The sequence below is a fragment of the Rattus norvegicus genome, chromosome 1 (genome assembly GCF_036323735.1).
Source record: "Rattus norvegicus strain BN/NHsdMcwi chromosome 1, GRCr8, whole genome shotgun sequence".
NCBI classification, from domain to species: domain Eukaryota; kingdom Metazoa; phylum Chordata; class Mammalia; order Rodentia; family Muridae; genus Rattus; species Rattus norvegicus.
Window position 1 is genome coordinate 126118129 of NC_086019.1, and position 15817 is coordinate 126133945.

At 41.9% G+C, this 15817-nt stretch overlaps 1 protein-coding gene across 2 annotated transcripts in view; it reads right to left on the reverse strand.

The window, feature by feature from the left end:
• Positions 1 to 5296: 5296 nt before the first annotated feature.
• Positions 5297 to 15817, reverse strand: part of Chrna7 (cholinergic receptor nicotinic alpha 7 subunit) — a 125757-nt gene continuing 115236 nt past the window's right edge. For both annotated transcript variants that reach the window (XM_063281670.1, NM_012832.4), the window contains 2 exons: positions 15301 to 15410; positions 5297 to 9542 (listed from right to left, as the gene is read on the reverse strand). In XM_063281670.1, the coding sequence (XP_063137740.1) occupies positions 9024 to 9542; positions 15301 to 15410 (629 nt within the window). In that variant the 3' untranslated portion in view covers positions 5297 to 9023. The remainder of the gene's footprint in view (positions 9543 to 15300; positions 15411 to 15817) is intronic.

Below are 15817 nucleotides of genomic sequence, written 5' to 3' on the forward strand. Positions count from 1 at the left end.
ACGTCATGAGTTTTGCAGGCAAATGGATGGAACTAGAAAATATCATCCAGAGAGATATGTACTCACTTACTCAAAAAAAAAAAAAAAAAGTACAGGATACCACAGAACTCAAGAAGGGTAACAAGTGGAAGAGCACAAGTGAGGATACCTCAATACCCCTTGGAAGGGAAGGAGAAGGGAGGAAAGAAGAGGTAGGGGAAAAGGGGAACATGATCAGATATGGGGGGGTAACAGGAGTGAAGCCCCAAAGGCAAGCAGAATGAATAGAAATATGCAACCTCCAGAGGTGGGGGGTGGGGGACCCTCTAGAATGTACTAGAGATCTGGGAGGTGAGAGAATCTCAGAACTCAAAGGGAAGGACCTTAGATAAAATGCCTAACAGTAGGAAAAGTCAACTTGTAGAATCCACTTCCAGTAAGAAGACATGGCAACAAGTGGAGGGATGAGGTTGTTACCCTAGTCAAAAACTCTGACCCAGAATTGCTCCAGTCTAAAAGAACTACAGGGACAAAAATGGAGAACAACAGAGGGAAAGGAGGTCCAGTGAATTGAACCCATATCAAGGGGAGGTTCCAAGGCTTGACACTATTACTGATGCTATAGTGTACTTACAGAGAGGAGCCTAGCATTGCTGCCTTCCAAGAGGTCCAACAAGCAGCTAAGACAGAAGATACTTACACCCAACCAATGGACTGGAGTTGGGGACCCTGTGGTTGAATTAGGGAAAGGCTAGAAGAACTTGAGGAGGGTTGCCCCATAGGAAGATCAGCAGTCTCCAAAAACCTGAACCCCTTAGGTCTCTCAGATACTGAGACACCAACCTGGCAGCAAACACTAACTGTTCAAAGGCCCCCAACACATACACAGCAGAGGACTGCCTGGTCTGGATCAGTAAAAGAAGATGTACGTAGCCCTTGAGAGACTTGAGGCCCCAGGGAATGGGGAGGCCTAGTGGGATATGGGGGTGTCTGTGTGGTGGGGGATAGTCTCTTGGAGAAGGGGGGGGAGGAATGTGGGAGGGAAGAATGGGAGGGGGAGTAATGACTGGATTGTTAAAAATGATGAAATATAATGATGATGATGATGATGATGATGAAAACAAAGATGAAGATGATGAAGGAAGAGGAAGAGAAGAAGGATCCTGCACAGCCCTTCAGATCAAACCAAAGTAAATGAAATTAAGTGAAGGTAGCCATGCTAGAGAACATCTGGAGACATGAAGATAAAGAATGAGGCAGGAAATGGGGAAAAAAGACTCCCATTGAAAATATGACTGAGCAAACAGGACATTCTCCAAACACTTCACATGAGAATCTCCTGAGAAACTAATTAAGACAAAGAAAAGATAAAGGCAGGAATACAATGGAAGGGAACTGTAGAACTTTGGAAACAAATGGAGAGCCACAGCTACCATCATTCCAGAATAGACTTGATAATTGAAAGTTATGAAGTATGAAAAAAATGAAACTGAAGGGAATGGAGTTGCCAGAAAAACAACTTAGAAGCATAGAGGGAAAGCTTCAGATTTCTAAGGCGATAGACACAAATAAGACATAATTATACACAGGACCCAAAATGAGAAAAAAAGACGGAAATACATTTTGCATATATTTACATAGTTTATGTGATAAAAAGAAATGAATTTTTAGAAGGTAAATATAACTTGTGAAATTGTAAAAGCAACAAAGATAATTACATTATCACAATTGGTGAAACAAGATTACAGGCAAAATGAATTAATTCCCACATTCTCCTCAACATCTCTCAATTTGCCCTAAAGGACAGTCATGAGACTCTGTTGTGAATTGAGAAATATTGAAGTATATAATGTAAAGTTATGCAAGAAACTATAGAAAAAGATGAGAATGAAACAGCTAATAATAAGCTAGGGTTTGAGATGAAATGTAAAAAGTAGCAGAGAGACTATAATCATGATGCATTTCAGATAGATTCAATTTTATGTAAAATTATCAATGTAACAACTGTAACACAAAAAAGAAACATGACATTTTTTAGCAAAAAGACAGCACATATTCCAAAAACAAGAAAAATAGAGAAACTCCAAAATAGGATCCAAAAATACAATGATTTCAGAAATTAAAATATTAAAGTTGTGTGTGTATGTGTGTGTGTGTGTGTATATACATTTATTTGTATCCATAAGTAAATATATATTGGAGATAAACCTAAAACTAAGTGCCTTAGAATAATAAAAATAAAATAAAATTGATGTGTAGTACTAATGAATATAATGAAATGACCCCACTTCCTCATTTAGGGCTACTGAAGGCATCAGCTTTGTCATTTCCTGACAGATGAGTGAGGAGCAGCACTTGTTCTAACTTGGTCATTAACCAAGCCCCTGTCACAGAGATCCTTCGATGCTCTAGGAGAGAGGAGTGAGTGGTTTTTATTCTAGTAAAATGGCTCTTAGTGGGCTTCTGGGTGGGAACAAGTTGTCAGAATGACTAAGCCATGACCAGACACTGCAGACTCTCAGCCTGTCTGCCTGGGAAGAAGTGGACTGGAGGTGGGGTCTTGCCTTGGTAGCAAAACCTCCATAAACCTTCCTGAATGGCAGACTCTTGGAGTTCTGGGTTGCTGAGCACAGAGATGTGATGGGGGATAGTGTTCTGAACTGCACAGGAGGCCCCCATCAGTGTATCCTAGCAACACACACCTTACTTGTGTTGTGCACCTCTTCCAAATTGCTCTCCTAGAGTAGGAAAAAAGCAACTAAAATATACTCCTAAATTCAGACCTTCAAAGAGGCTTACAGAAACCTCTATTTTGGAGTCAAAGATGACAATGGTCAGTCGGCTGCAGTCACCACTTTTTCTTCTCAAGGGAAGGGATACACCTGTCAGTCTGAGTCCTGTGTGGTCTGTCCTACTTTGGGCAGTCAGTGTCAGGAGTAAGTTCAATTCATAGGACACTCAGCAGATGCTGAAAAGTCAGTAGTTGTGGGAAAGCTCTGAGAAATGTCATGTGAGTCCTCAGAAGAATCAGTTGGCTGCTTCCACACAGCAGGTAAAGACTTGTCAGGCATCCACTAAGAAATGGCAGTGGTGAGCTTTGATTTAAATCTCATGTGATTTTTTTTTTAAAATAAAGATTTTAGATGGAACCAAAATAAAAGTACTATATATCAAAACATACGGCTGGCTGCTAAAATTTGGATAACAGCAAAGTTCAGGTCTTCATAGGATAAACAAGAATATACAGAGCCAAGAATGGTGGTGTAAGCCTGACACCAGCACACAGGAGGCTGAGGTATGTGTGCGTGTGGGCTGGGGTTGGGGGTAGCGTCATGAGTTCAAGGCCAGCATGAACTTTTAACAAAACCCTGTTTCAAAATAATCAAAAGAATTAAAAACAGACAAACAAGGAAAATTGTCAGAGGCATCTACTGAATGACTTAGAAGCCCACCACGAAGTCCCAAAGAAGCGGTGACATGAATGAGTCCCAAGACAACATGTATATAAAAGCTGCAGGTACCCAGGAGATGGACCACATGAGTACATTCACATGAGGTTCATGATAAAGTTAAATTCGTGGAGATAGTTCGTGCAGACTTGTGGTTTTCAGGAAACGAGGCAGATGAGATGGGACCTAGTATGACGAGTGAGAAGTTTCAGCCTTGGAAGATGAAGTGAAGGGACGAGAGAGTCACGATGGCTGCACATGACCTGAGTGAGCCACACCACTGAACAGTGCCCACAGAAGTGGTTATGATGGTTACTTAAAGTTACATATTATTTTACCACAATGTAAACATATCTAAGTGTTTTTGAAAGAAAAGAATTAAGATGTTCAAAACAAAAACAGCAGACAAATTAGCTACAGATTTGTGACCAGCAAAAACCTAAATTTAGGTCCAGCCCACGTATGCTCTTTAATTGGTGGTTCAGACTCTGAGAGTGCAGAGATGCATTCCTTTAATCCCAGCATTTGAGAGACAGATGGCCGGCAGATCTCAGTGTGTTTGAAGCCAGTCTAGTCTACATAGCCCCTGGATGTTCCAGGATAGCCAGAACTATCACATATTAGACAGAGAAGCTTTTACGGGGAGGGTTGGGAAGAAGCAGACTGAGCAAAATGTGACAGCAAGCTATTAAGCAGCATTCCTCCATAGAGTCTGCTCCAAAGCCTCCTTGAGTTCCTGTACCAACCTCTCTCACTAATGGACTCGGTTTGGAAGTGCAAACCAAATAAACCCTCTCCTTCCCAAGTTGATTTTCATCATGGTGTTCATCATAGCATAAAAAGCAAACTGGAACACCTGTCTTCTGCTGTAACTATGAAGTGTTAGGTCAGTCAAGGGGTATATAGGACTCAGCAGCCAAATGGGCTGCTACAGTGATTTCTCAGAATCTATGCCCAAATACGTGTGTGTGTGTGTGTGTGTGTGTGTGTGTGTGTGTGTGTGTGTGATCATTATTAAGCATAGATGAAAGAATAATACACATAATTAAAAGTGAAAAAATCACTACAGATACAAACCACACCAGAAATCCAAAAGCTTCGTTGAAAACTATGCAGCTCTATTCAAAAATTAATGTGATTAATTTCCAAATAATATATGCAACTAAAACCAGCTATGGTGGTCCACACCTATAGTCCAGCACAGATAGCTGAAGCAGGAGAATTTTGAGTTCCAGACCAGCCTGGGATACAGAAATAGTTCCTGTCTAGAAAACACACAATTAAAATTGACAGCAAAAGTTCTAGAAGATCTAATATGTTTGATGGGAGAAATTCAGAAACATGGACAGCTCCTAGGCAGTTCTTGCCAACTTAAGCAAGAACTGATTAAAACCAATTAGAATCATCCCTCAGTGTCCTTAGGATTAGAACTTCCATGCATACAAAAGTATGAGAATGCTCAAGTTCGCCTACAAAGTGGTATGGCGTTTGGATACACCCCAACATACCCTCTTATTTATATTGTACCATCTGTAGGTTATTTATAGTGTAAATGATATGTGCTTGCTATATTGCACCAACAATGGAATAGCAACAAGAAGAGATGCTGCATATGTTCAGTAAAAAATGTAACTTTAGAATATTTTTCATCCAATTGATTGAATGCAATGGTACAGAGAAAAGTTATGGACAGCAAAAATCATAAGGCAATGTTGGCATCACCTCAGGAATACATTAATGATCTCACCCCTTAAGTGTTCTGTTATTGAAACCTTCTACTGGGGAAAATCGAAGTTACTGGTTCTTTCTATGGATACTGGGAAGGCTTTGACAGAACGATACCATCTCCATTTTTCCAGACAACTGTAATGGTTGAAAGGATACATGTATAATTTTTATTACGATGAAGAAAATACATGTCTTCATACAAGTAAAGTTGTGCATCATTAAAACATCCATCAACATTAAGAACAAGACACGTATGCAAACAAGCCAATTACTGTTCTCAAGTGCAATTCGATAGAAAAGGAAGTAAAGATATTAGGAAGAATGAGTCAAAGGGAAATCAGACACAATTGTGGTGACAAATTATTTAACATTAACATACAAAACACAACCACTGTCCTATATATACTTGGCTAGAAAACCAAAAGAAACGTAAACTGAAAATGGTAACCAACTGATAGGAGAGCCAGAAATAAACAGCAAGAACTGTTCAGTTTTTCTGAGCAGCCCTACTGACTGCCATAATACTACATTTGAGTACAAGCTGAACTTGTGGTGCTCCCTAACAGGAAGACCTGCTGTGTGAATCCATTTCGACCCCAGTTCATAACACAAAGAATAAGAGGGAGGGGTTGGAAAATAGTATCTACTTGAAAATACTGGTAATACCAAGAAAACTTTGTAAATCAACAGCATTGAGACAGATTAATCAGTGGAACAGAAAAGCACTTGGAGAAACATAGTTTCCACAGAAGGTGACAATCTGAATAGTGTGGAGTCTCACTGCATTTTAGAAACGCTTAATTATATGTCTGTGTACCAGTGACCACCCTAGGTCATAAGCAACTACACCTTTATCTACATTTCCTATAATGAGTCTTAAAGAATGAAAAGTTATAAAGGCAAACAAGTAGAAATGTTAAATTTTAGAAATAAAATATGACTAATTTATTTGTAATTTTAACACAGGAAGGCCTCTTCAAACCTAGGTGGCAATCGTGTTCTACAAAGTAAAACATAAATAAACTAACAACACAGAGTTTTAAACTTTCTAATATAAACACACAATCAATGAACACCATAAAAAACAAATGATAAATAAAAGCTAAAAGAATAAAAAACCTGAAATTTGTATTAAAGTTATAAATATTATAAAACTGAAATTACCAATACATACATATATATATATATATATATATATATATATATATGAAAACTTCAACCTTGCTCATAGTAAAATGAACCAAAATCAGAATGTTTTTGCCTCATCATTTTTACCCATAAGATCAGAAAGGGAAAAATTAAATCTGAAAATATTTAACAGCAGTAAGCTGAGAATCTGGCCTTTTAACTTAGATAGGGGTATCCACTGACCAGCTCAGGGAGGACCATCTGGATATATTTATCTAGAGTCTCACATAGTCTTAGATCCAGTAGTTCCATTTCTAAACTGGAATTTATACACAAAAATTTTGGCAAAGTACGCACCAAAATGCTAACTATAGACTTGTGTATAAAAATAAAACTTGGAAATGTTGCAGCTATGTGTTCATCCCTAAAAGACTGATCCAATAAATTATAAGCCACCAATGGAGAGGAACTCTAAGCAGCTATTAAGAGGAATGAGGTAGACCTTTAGACCATTATGGAAAGCTTTCTAGGACAAAAGACTAGGTGCCTAGCACTTTTCAAACACAAGTTCTAGGAAAGCAACAACCAAGTCTCTCCGTGTTCTCCTCCCTCTCTCTGTTCCCACCTTTCCGTTCTTTCTCTCTAACACTGTCCCTAGAAGGAAATGGGAGCAAGGAGAGACTGTTTTGAACTGCACACACCTAACTATGAGCACAGCTATTCTTTATCATTAGTTTATAACGATAATAATTACTCAGATAGTCAAAGCAATGGCTAGGGTTCAATTTTTACCAGTAAGACACAAAGCCTGGTCTTTGGGTATCAAAACATATCTATTTGTTTCTAGTTACTTTAATCAAAAAGCATAATACCAGCAAAATACTTTATACCACTTAATGATACTGTATGTAACAGATGCATGCTGGGAATGATCCTGCTCCGGATGGGGGGTGCTGAAATCAACAGTCTCCAAATTTATCCATGTCACTTGCACTATCTCCTCTCTTCAGCCAAACACACACACACACACACACACACACACACACACACACAGACACACACACATACACACACACACAGTGCATACATGCACATGCCCATGTACACACAGAGTACCACCAAGCCTTCATCTTTCTACAGTAAAATTAAAAATTAATGGTTGGGAAAATGTGAGTATTTGGCTTTTGTTATTCTGAGAAATCTAATCTTCTCTCATGATTCCATTTCTGGAGTCAGAAGTTTAAAGTTTCTGGGAGTTTCAGAAGCTTGATATAGTTTTAATCCTCAAGAAGTTCAACAACACTATCCAGCAGTTTTTCTTGGTAAAAAAAAAAAGCCTCTCATCTCATTAACAAATAAAGATGTGAAGTGCAAACAGGCTGGTATGAGCTATACAGCCAGAGGGACCTTAGCTCAGAAGAAGGAAAAAACATAAACAACAACACTTCACACCCATCTCCAGTGACTCCAGGCACGGACAGAGTGAGCTTTGCATCTGAAGCCATAGGAAAGCAGATCCTCAGAAGCCTAATTCTGACGGTACTAGCTTTGTATCTGGATGAGTGCTCCACAGCATCGCTCCACAGTTCCTGTCACACAGGAGCCCAGGGGGGACTAAACTGATTCTTTCTAGCCTCACATGGGGAAAAAGCCAGAGGGTATGTGCACTTGATGAGCAGCGGTACTGATGCAAAACCTTCTAAGACTTGTGAAGTCTGACATGCACAGCAACTAACATGCTTTTATTTTTAACACACACACATACACACACACACACACACACACACACACACAGAGTTTAGGTAAGTTTCAGCTAGTCCTTAGTTAACACTCAGAACTCTATTTTCCCTTCAGGTTTTATACAAACAAATTCATTAAACTCCTTAGGACACGGAACATGTCAACATGAAGCTTGGGGGTCATCTGAGATCTACAGGGGCCAAAGCCTCAAAACCCTTTTGGCTAGGGTGAGTCCTAGTTTTGAACTGATGCAACCTGTGTGCTAATTTAATTGTCAGGACAAATCTACAGGAATTAGCTTGCTTAAAACATCATTTAGAAGGCCAACTTTCTCCCTGGTATAGAGTTGTCATTAGAAAAGACAAAGATGATAGATGATAGATAGATAGATAGATAGATAGATAGATAGATAGATAGATAGATAGATAGATAGATAGATAGATAGATAGATAGACAGACAGACAGACAGACAGATAAACAGACAGAAATGTAAGTTGAATCACAGGAAAACTAGCAGAGAAACTAGCAGAGAAGTTTGCAGTTTGAATTTGTATTTGCCTTCCTTTTTCATGGCAGTTGCTGCGGTGGATCCAGTGGGGACTGCTCTGCATTGGTTTCAGCCTGGGTCTGCGCATAGCAAAGGCAGACAGCGAATTCTTGTGAGCCCAGGACTGGGGCATGTTTCCATGCACCACCAACAGGACAGGCTTTTACTGGGCTGCAAGAGCCACTAAGATCTATCCTATAGGGCTGTCCAGAGCAGACAAACGACCACGTAGTGCCCCTGCTGAGTACAAGGCTATGCCAGTGATAAGGGAGAGAAGAATAAACAGAAGGCTGCTGAGATCTTTTCAGTTAAAGTAACCAGAAAACTAAGTCTCAAGATTGACAGCTACAGGGATACCTCAGAGTTCTTCCATTTATCACACTGTGGAGTTAGGACCCCAATTCTCACCCTCCAGATTCTCTTCTTATCTGCGCATTTCCTACTTGATAACATTAAGCAAAGTCTTTGGACACAGCCTCCACAAAGTTTGGAGCTGACATGAGGATGCCGATGGTACAGATGATGGTAAAGACCGAAAAGGCCATGAGGCACAAGCGGTCCACCACGCAGGCTGCAAACTTCCATTCACTGCAGATCACCTCACTCTCGTCCTGGCAGCGGAAGCGGTTGGCGATGTAGCGGACCTCCTCCAGGATCTTGGCCAGGTCGGGGTCCCCATCAGAGGGGTGTGCACCGTGCATGAGGTGCTCATCATGTGTTGGGGAGCAGGCCAAACGGCCACATACGACCCCAGAGTCTGGAGTTGGGGCACAGTGCATGCCCTCCAGGCCTCGGAAGCCAATGTAGAGCAGGTTGCCATTGCTGGTGGGTGGCCCAGCACCTGCACTCAGCTCCACACTGGCCAGGCTGCAGCGCCGAGGCTTGTGCTGACAAGCTGGCCGCACCTTGTCCTCTCCGGGCCTCTTCATGCGCAGAAACCATGCACACCAGTTCAGGAGAATGATTCTGGTCTGCAAAGAAAAGAGGATGTCAAAAGCACCTCAAAGTTGTATATCAGAAGAGCCCCCACAGAAATGTGAGCCCCCACAGTGGAAGACCTGCTTTACAGATTGTAGGGAAAACACATACACTCCCCTGTCTTCTCAGTGGCTTTATAGAGCAAATCAGCGAGAAAACCTGACAAGAATGGAGTCAAATGTTAACTGAGAATATGACCTATGTAGGTTTATCACTCGGGGAACAAGCTCAAGTTCCCTCAGGGTAGACACACTGCACCATTTGTGAGAGGAAAAGGCAGCTGGGTAGGTAAAGATGTCGGAGATGTTTATAGAGGGAACACATTTCTTTCCCAAGCTTTCCTTTTTTATTTCTAGAGACCCGTGGATCTAATTCACTGGCTCTCATGCAGACTGTAAGCTCCCCTGTAAGGAATCTGCAATATGTCAAGATTCCTAGCTTGGAGCAACTTCAGGGTTCTAACTTTGCATAACCACATCTCTTGTAAGTAACTTTGTATCTTTGCGATGTTGGTTTTAAATGTTGCACCAAAATTATCAAGAGGATCAATGGGAGAGAGAAAATGAGGGTGATGGTCTCTATTCTGTTCCCAGGAGTTGAAAGGACAGGTTGTCCTCCATGGGTGCCAGGTTGTTTAAGGCAAAGACATGAAGCAGCTTGTTTAAACCTTTGTAAATGGACTGTTGGGACTTCAGAGTCCTGTGAAGAAAAACAGATGGGACATTAATATGGAAGAAAGTTTGGGTGTTTCTAACCCAACTCATTAGGCTCTAATGCGGACCAAATGGCACTGGTGGGCTGTTCTCATCTCCGCAGACCCTTTGGCCTGGGGCTCCTAAAACTCTCCACCCGATTCGCTAAGTTCCCATGGCTAGTTGCTACCACACCAACCCCACACATCCAAAGTACATTGCTGGCTGGGGTGTTCCGTACCTTTCTCTCACTTGGAAAATAAAACTCTCTCAGGGTGACAATCTTACAATTCTAATGGATTCTTGCCTAACATGTTGGATTGCCACCTCTTGCATTAATCAATAAAAAATGGGGCACCTAGAACAAATGAAACTCAAGACGGATGATCAAAATGTGAATGCTTCACTCCTTCTTTAAAAGGGGAATAAGAATACCCGTAGTAGGGAATAGAGAGGCAAAGATTAAAACAGACACAGAAGGAACACCCATTCAGAGCCTGCCCCACATGTGGCCCACACATATACAGCCACCCAATTAGACAAGATGGATGAAGCAAAGAAGTGCAGACAGGAGCCGGATGTAGATCGCTCCTGTGAGACACAGCCAGAATACAGCAAATGCAGAGGCGAATGCCAGCAGCAAACCACTGAACTGAGAATAGGACCCCCGTTGAAGGAATCAGAGAAAGAACTGGAAGAGCTTGAAGGGGCTCGAGACCCCATCTGTACAACAATGCCAAGCAACCAGAGCTTCCAGGGACTAAGCCACTACCTAAAGACTATGCATGAACTGACCCTGGACTCTGACCTCATAGGTAGCAATGAATATCCTAGTAAGAGCACCAGTGGAAGGGGAAGCCCTGGGTCCTGCTAAGACTGAACCCCCAGTGAACGTGATTGTTGGGGGGAGGGCGGCAATGGGGGGAGGATGGGGAGGGGAACACCAATAAAGAAGGGGAGGGGGAGGGTTTAGGGGGATGTTTGCCCGGAAACCGGGAAAGGGAATAACACTCGAAATGAATATAAGAAATACTCAAGTTAATTAAAAAAAAAAAAAGATTACATGAGAAACTAAAAAAAAAAAAAAATGGGGCACCAACCCACACTTTGACAGGCACCTGAGGGGCGTTCTCATCTCTGCAGACTCTGACCCTTTGCTCTAAAATCTCTCTACCAACTCGCTATGTCCCCATGGTGGGTCGCTGCCACGCAGCCCCACACACTCAAATTCCGTACCTTTCTCTGGAACTCAGACGAGTCACAGTGTGAAGGAAAACACCACACAAACTTAGTTTAGAATCAACAGGGAACTCAATCGCTGGACACTAACTACTAACATACTAGCTAGTACGCCATATTAAATTAGATCCTTCGGTGGCAGATCCTGGCGGATTCGCCATCTAACCGGGGACCCCTAGTTCATTACATCTTGTACCCCAAATTCTCTCCCTGTCCAAAAAACCGCAGGTCCCATCTCTCCTCCTCTTTTATGCCCCTCTGACCTGGAAGTCCCGCCTACTCCTCGCCCAGTGATTGGTCCTCTGGAATCTTTATTCATTAAGGGAAGGTCCTTGCCACATTTCACCCTTTCTTCCAGTTAGAAAGGAACTTTTCTCTCAAATGTAAGCTGAGCATAGCTATTACTATTCTGTAATTTACAAATAAAAAATAAACATAACACCCAGTTGGCTCTCTGACTGGGAATCAAACCCTCAGTTCTCCACGGAAGTGAGAGCGCAGAATCTCAACCACTAGAGCACTGACTGTTAGGATCCACCATGGGAACATAAGGAGCCACGAGAGAATTTTAGAGCAAAGGGTCAGAGAGTCTGCAGAGATGAGAACACCCCAACGTTGCCATGTGTTCCATGGTGCCTGGCATACTGTGGGACAGTGCTCCATTTTTTTTTTAATTATTTAACGCAACATATGCATACAGAAATAGGTATTAGCACACACCTTATGAGTACAGCAGGCCAGGAAAGCTCCTGGACAACAGTGACCCCTGCTGGTGTGCACATAAGTGCAGGGTTGCCCCAAACAAATGAACAAAAACCCTCATCCTTTCATAAATTATTTTTAAAAGGCTGTGGGCTGTAGTTGGGTATTGGAATCCTAGTTTATCAATCTGGCCCTTAGAGAGTTTTATAGATGTACAATGTCTGATGCACAAATGGTGAAAAGTTACTCGGTGGGTTTACAGGTTTTGTGTTTTGAAGCAGCTGAAACCTTGGTCTGGACAAAGACGATACTTGAAGACAGTCTCAGTGTGTAATCAGTGGACCTTTTCCTTAACCACTTAGATACACTTGTGGAAGATGCAAGTTATGGAGTTCATGTCTGTAGCCCTTGACTCTTTGGCAGTCATTTTTATAGCATCTTATCAAAAATTGAAACATCAGGCCTGTAGCAAAAGAGTGAGAGGCACAAGAAAGGTCAATCTTAGGTTCCTCATCGCTGGGCAGCCTTACACTTCCAGTGGCAGACTGAACTGAGGGAAGCTCACAGCTGTATGGATTTTTCAAGATTAGGAAGAAGCAGAGGCATATAGCTATCTTCTCAGGAGCCTGGACCTAGCTCAGTCATCCAGGAGACATGAAATGAGAATAAAGTCTCCATTTTACAGATAAACTGAGGCTCGAAGAAGATACTGAATTGGATCAAGGTCAGTCCATTATGGTGTCGAGAGTGCTACAAGCCTCCTTTACCAGAGGAACCCTGGGTTCTCTTCAGAACACCCTGGATTCTCTTATCACAACTTTCTTTAGAAGATCCTAGAAGGCCAGTGCTAGATCTCAAAAGAGGCTGTCAAATTATATGTGAATCCGAATCCAGAGGCAACTGTGCACACAAGGGTTGAGTAGGGTTGAGCACCTCTCCTGCCACAGGGAGGTCTGTGTGCCATCTGAAACGCATCTGCGACTAGTATGATCTGCGTTACCAAGTCTGTTTTGAATTCCATGGGCCGAATCACTAGCTTTCAAGAATAGCACATCTCCAAATATGGAATCATTCTGTCAGTACTTATCAAACCGTGCCCATGACCTCTTCTGTTAGCCTACAGTTTTGTTGTTGCTTGTGCAAATGTCACATAATGTCATTGCACCCAGCAGTATCTTCTTCATAATAGCAACAAATCATAATAAGAGTCCCCTGGAGACTGTTTAGATTCCAAAGACACATAGAATGAGTGAAAAATGCCGCATGCTTTATAAAGTGAGACGTAGTCACTTATGTTTTACTTGCAGCCAATTGGTTTTAACGACCTTTTATTCTGAGAGGCTTGTGATAGACAAACGCCCTCAATTAAGATTCTAGGAGAATAAAGTGGTACCAGTTTCATTGGAAATGGCTTTGTGTCTCTGTGTATCCATATTCCTTTATCTTCACACCAGGCAAAATACTTAAAAGACATGAGTATGAGTGTACTTTTTGTGTTAACATAAACACTAAAGAAAAAATAGGGAATTCATTAAAATGGTGATCAATATTTGTGGTTACAAAGGATTGGAGTAAAAGAGGGGACAGAATTCCTTATGTCTAATGTTGATTTTACTCTTGCTTTTGAAACAGGTGGTGTGTAACCTGCTTCAACTGGATGGATATGCGGAGAGACAAATAAGTCACACCTAGCTTAGTTTGCCCTAGTGTATCATGAGGTTAAGAAAGAGGAGAATATAGGTGAATGTCCCTATGCTCTGTAACAGGACTGATTCCTGGACTGCAGCAACGGCATTTGAGACAGAAGCATTGAGGCTGAGCACATGCTACAGCTGGTGATATGAACTTTATGTGGGATTTTATTATGTATATAAGGCAAGTAGAATAAAAGGAGAACTAGCAGTTTTATGAGGCCACTGGAAAATAAAAAGTTCCCTTTGCTAAGTTAGGCCACTGTAAGCTATTACACAATGACTGTATTTAAAAGGTTGGAAGCCCTGTGTTCTACTGGGGATGTAAATGCATCTTTTGCTATATGCTGTGTTTGACACATGGTTGATTCCTAGATTTCTTTTTGGTCTTGAGTGCTATTGAATGGGTCTTCAGACAGGTTCCTTTTAGGATGGAGAGGGCTCTTCTTTAGACAGAAAGACAAGAGATATCTGCAGGGCTCACCAATGGTGGGCAGTTAGGGCAACTCCCTTCTACCTTGGGTTACATTCTAACAAAGTAGGGGAAGTCTGGGCTCAGACTAAGCCCTAGTCAATGTCTCTGTGTACCAGATTCTGATACTGAATCCTAAGACAGCATGACAGGTAAACATCAGAAGCTAATAGTACTGGTCTGACAGTTGCAGGTATAGGGAAGTGATGATGTACCCTAGGCTAAGATCGCATCCATTTCCTTTTGTTCTGTCTCTTATCTACTGGGATCTATTTATCTTCTATCACAGGTTTGGGTAGAAATTTGGTCCATTGCATCACTGGTTTCTGTCTTTCCTAATTCTAGTAAACCTTAGGAAAAATAAAACCTTTATATGTATTTGAACATGTACAGATAATTTTCTTATAGCATCCCCTAAACAATATAGACTAAGAACTATTGGAATGGCATTTATGCATCAGGAAGTACCATATGTCTTCTGAGGATGATCTGTCGTACTCTGGAGGATGTGTGCAGGTTCTGTGCAAGTGCTATATAATATTTCCTACCAGGAGCTGGGGCACTTTCAGACTTCTCTATTGCCAGGAGTCCTGGAACCAGTGCCCTGTAGATACTGAGAAATGCTCATTCTGGTTCTCATTCTTTTCACTCCTCAGTCTGCTGCGAAGCTCCAGCCATGTTACTTCATGGCCACTCCCCCTGTTCCTTCAACTGCTACAAAGTACTTCTCAGTGGAAGAGCATTTATAGAGCACTGCTAGCAAGACACAGAAACAGCCCATGTGGAGTCCTGATCTGGCAGGTCAGTATGAAAACACTGCCACCTCAGCTGCATCATCCTCAAAGACAGTCAGAGGAGTGGAGTCTGTTTAGGGGTCACTAAACAATCCCCTCAAGGAGAGCTGTAACTCCACAGGGGCACAGGACATAACCACTTAGAGGGGCACAAGACATACCCACTTAGGCATTTTGCCACCATCAGGGTCATGGTGGTGATATCTCAGCACAATCACTGTCACCACTACAGAGAGGCCCACGATGATCATGGTGCTGGCGAAGTATTGTGCTGTGAAGAGAACAGAAGCAGTGTGAACCCTGCAGGCCCAGCAGCACCTACTGGGACGATAGTTTCCTATCAGGCCATACTGTGTGGTAATACTGAAAAAATAGGCTATAGCCTAATAGCTGTACTTTTAATGGAAAAGGAACAGACAGCCTAGACCTCAAAGACTTCACTACCCACCACAGATCGGAAGTGGCAACTCTCCTATTGAAGCCTAAAAGTCCCTGACAGCATACAGTTTCCATCTCCATGGCACCCTGACTAGGAACTAAGTGCTGTATGCAGCAATGAGAATCAAAACCTAACCTGGACACAGCATCTTTCACATGATCCCCTTCGTTTACATCTAGAAAACTATACAGATATGGGGGTCTTCCTATTTTTGTCCCTCATCCCTCAGCAGAAACACC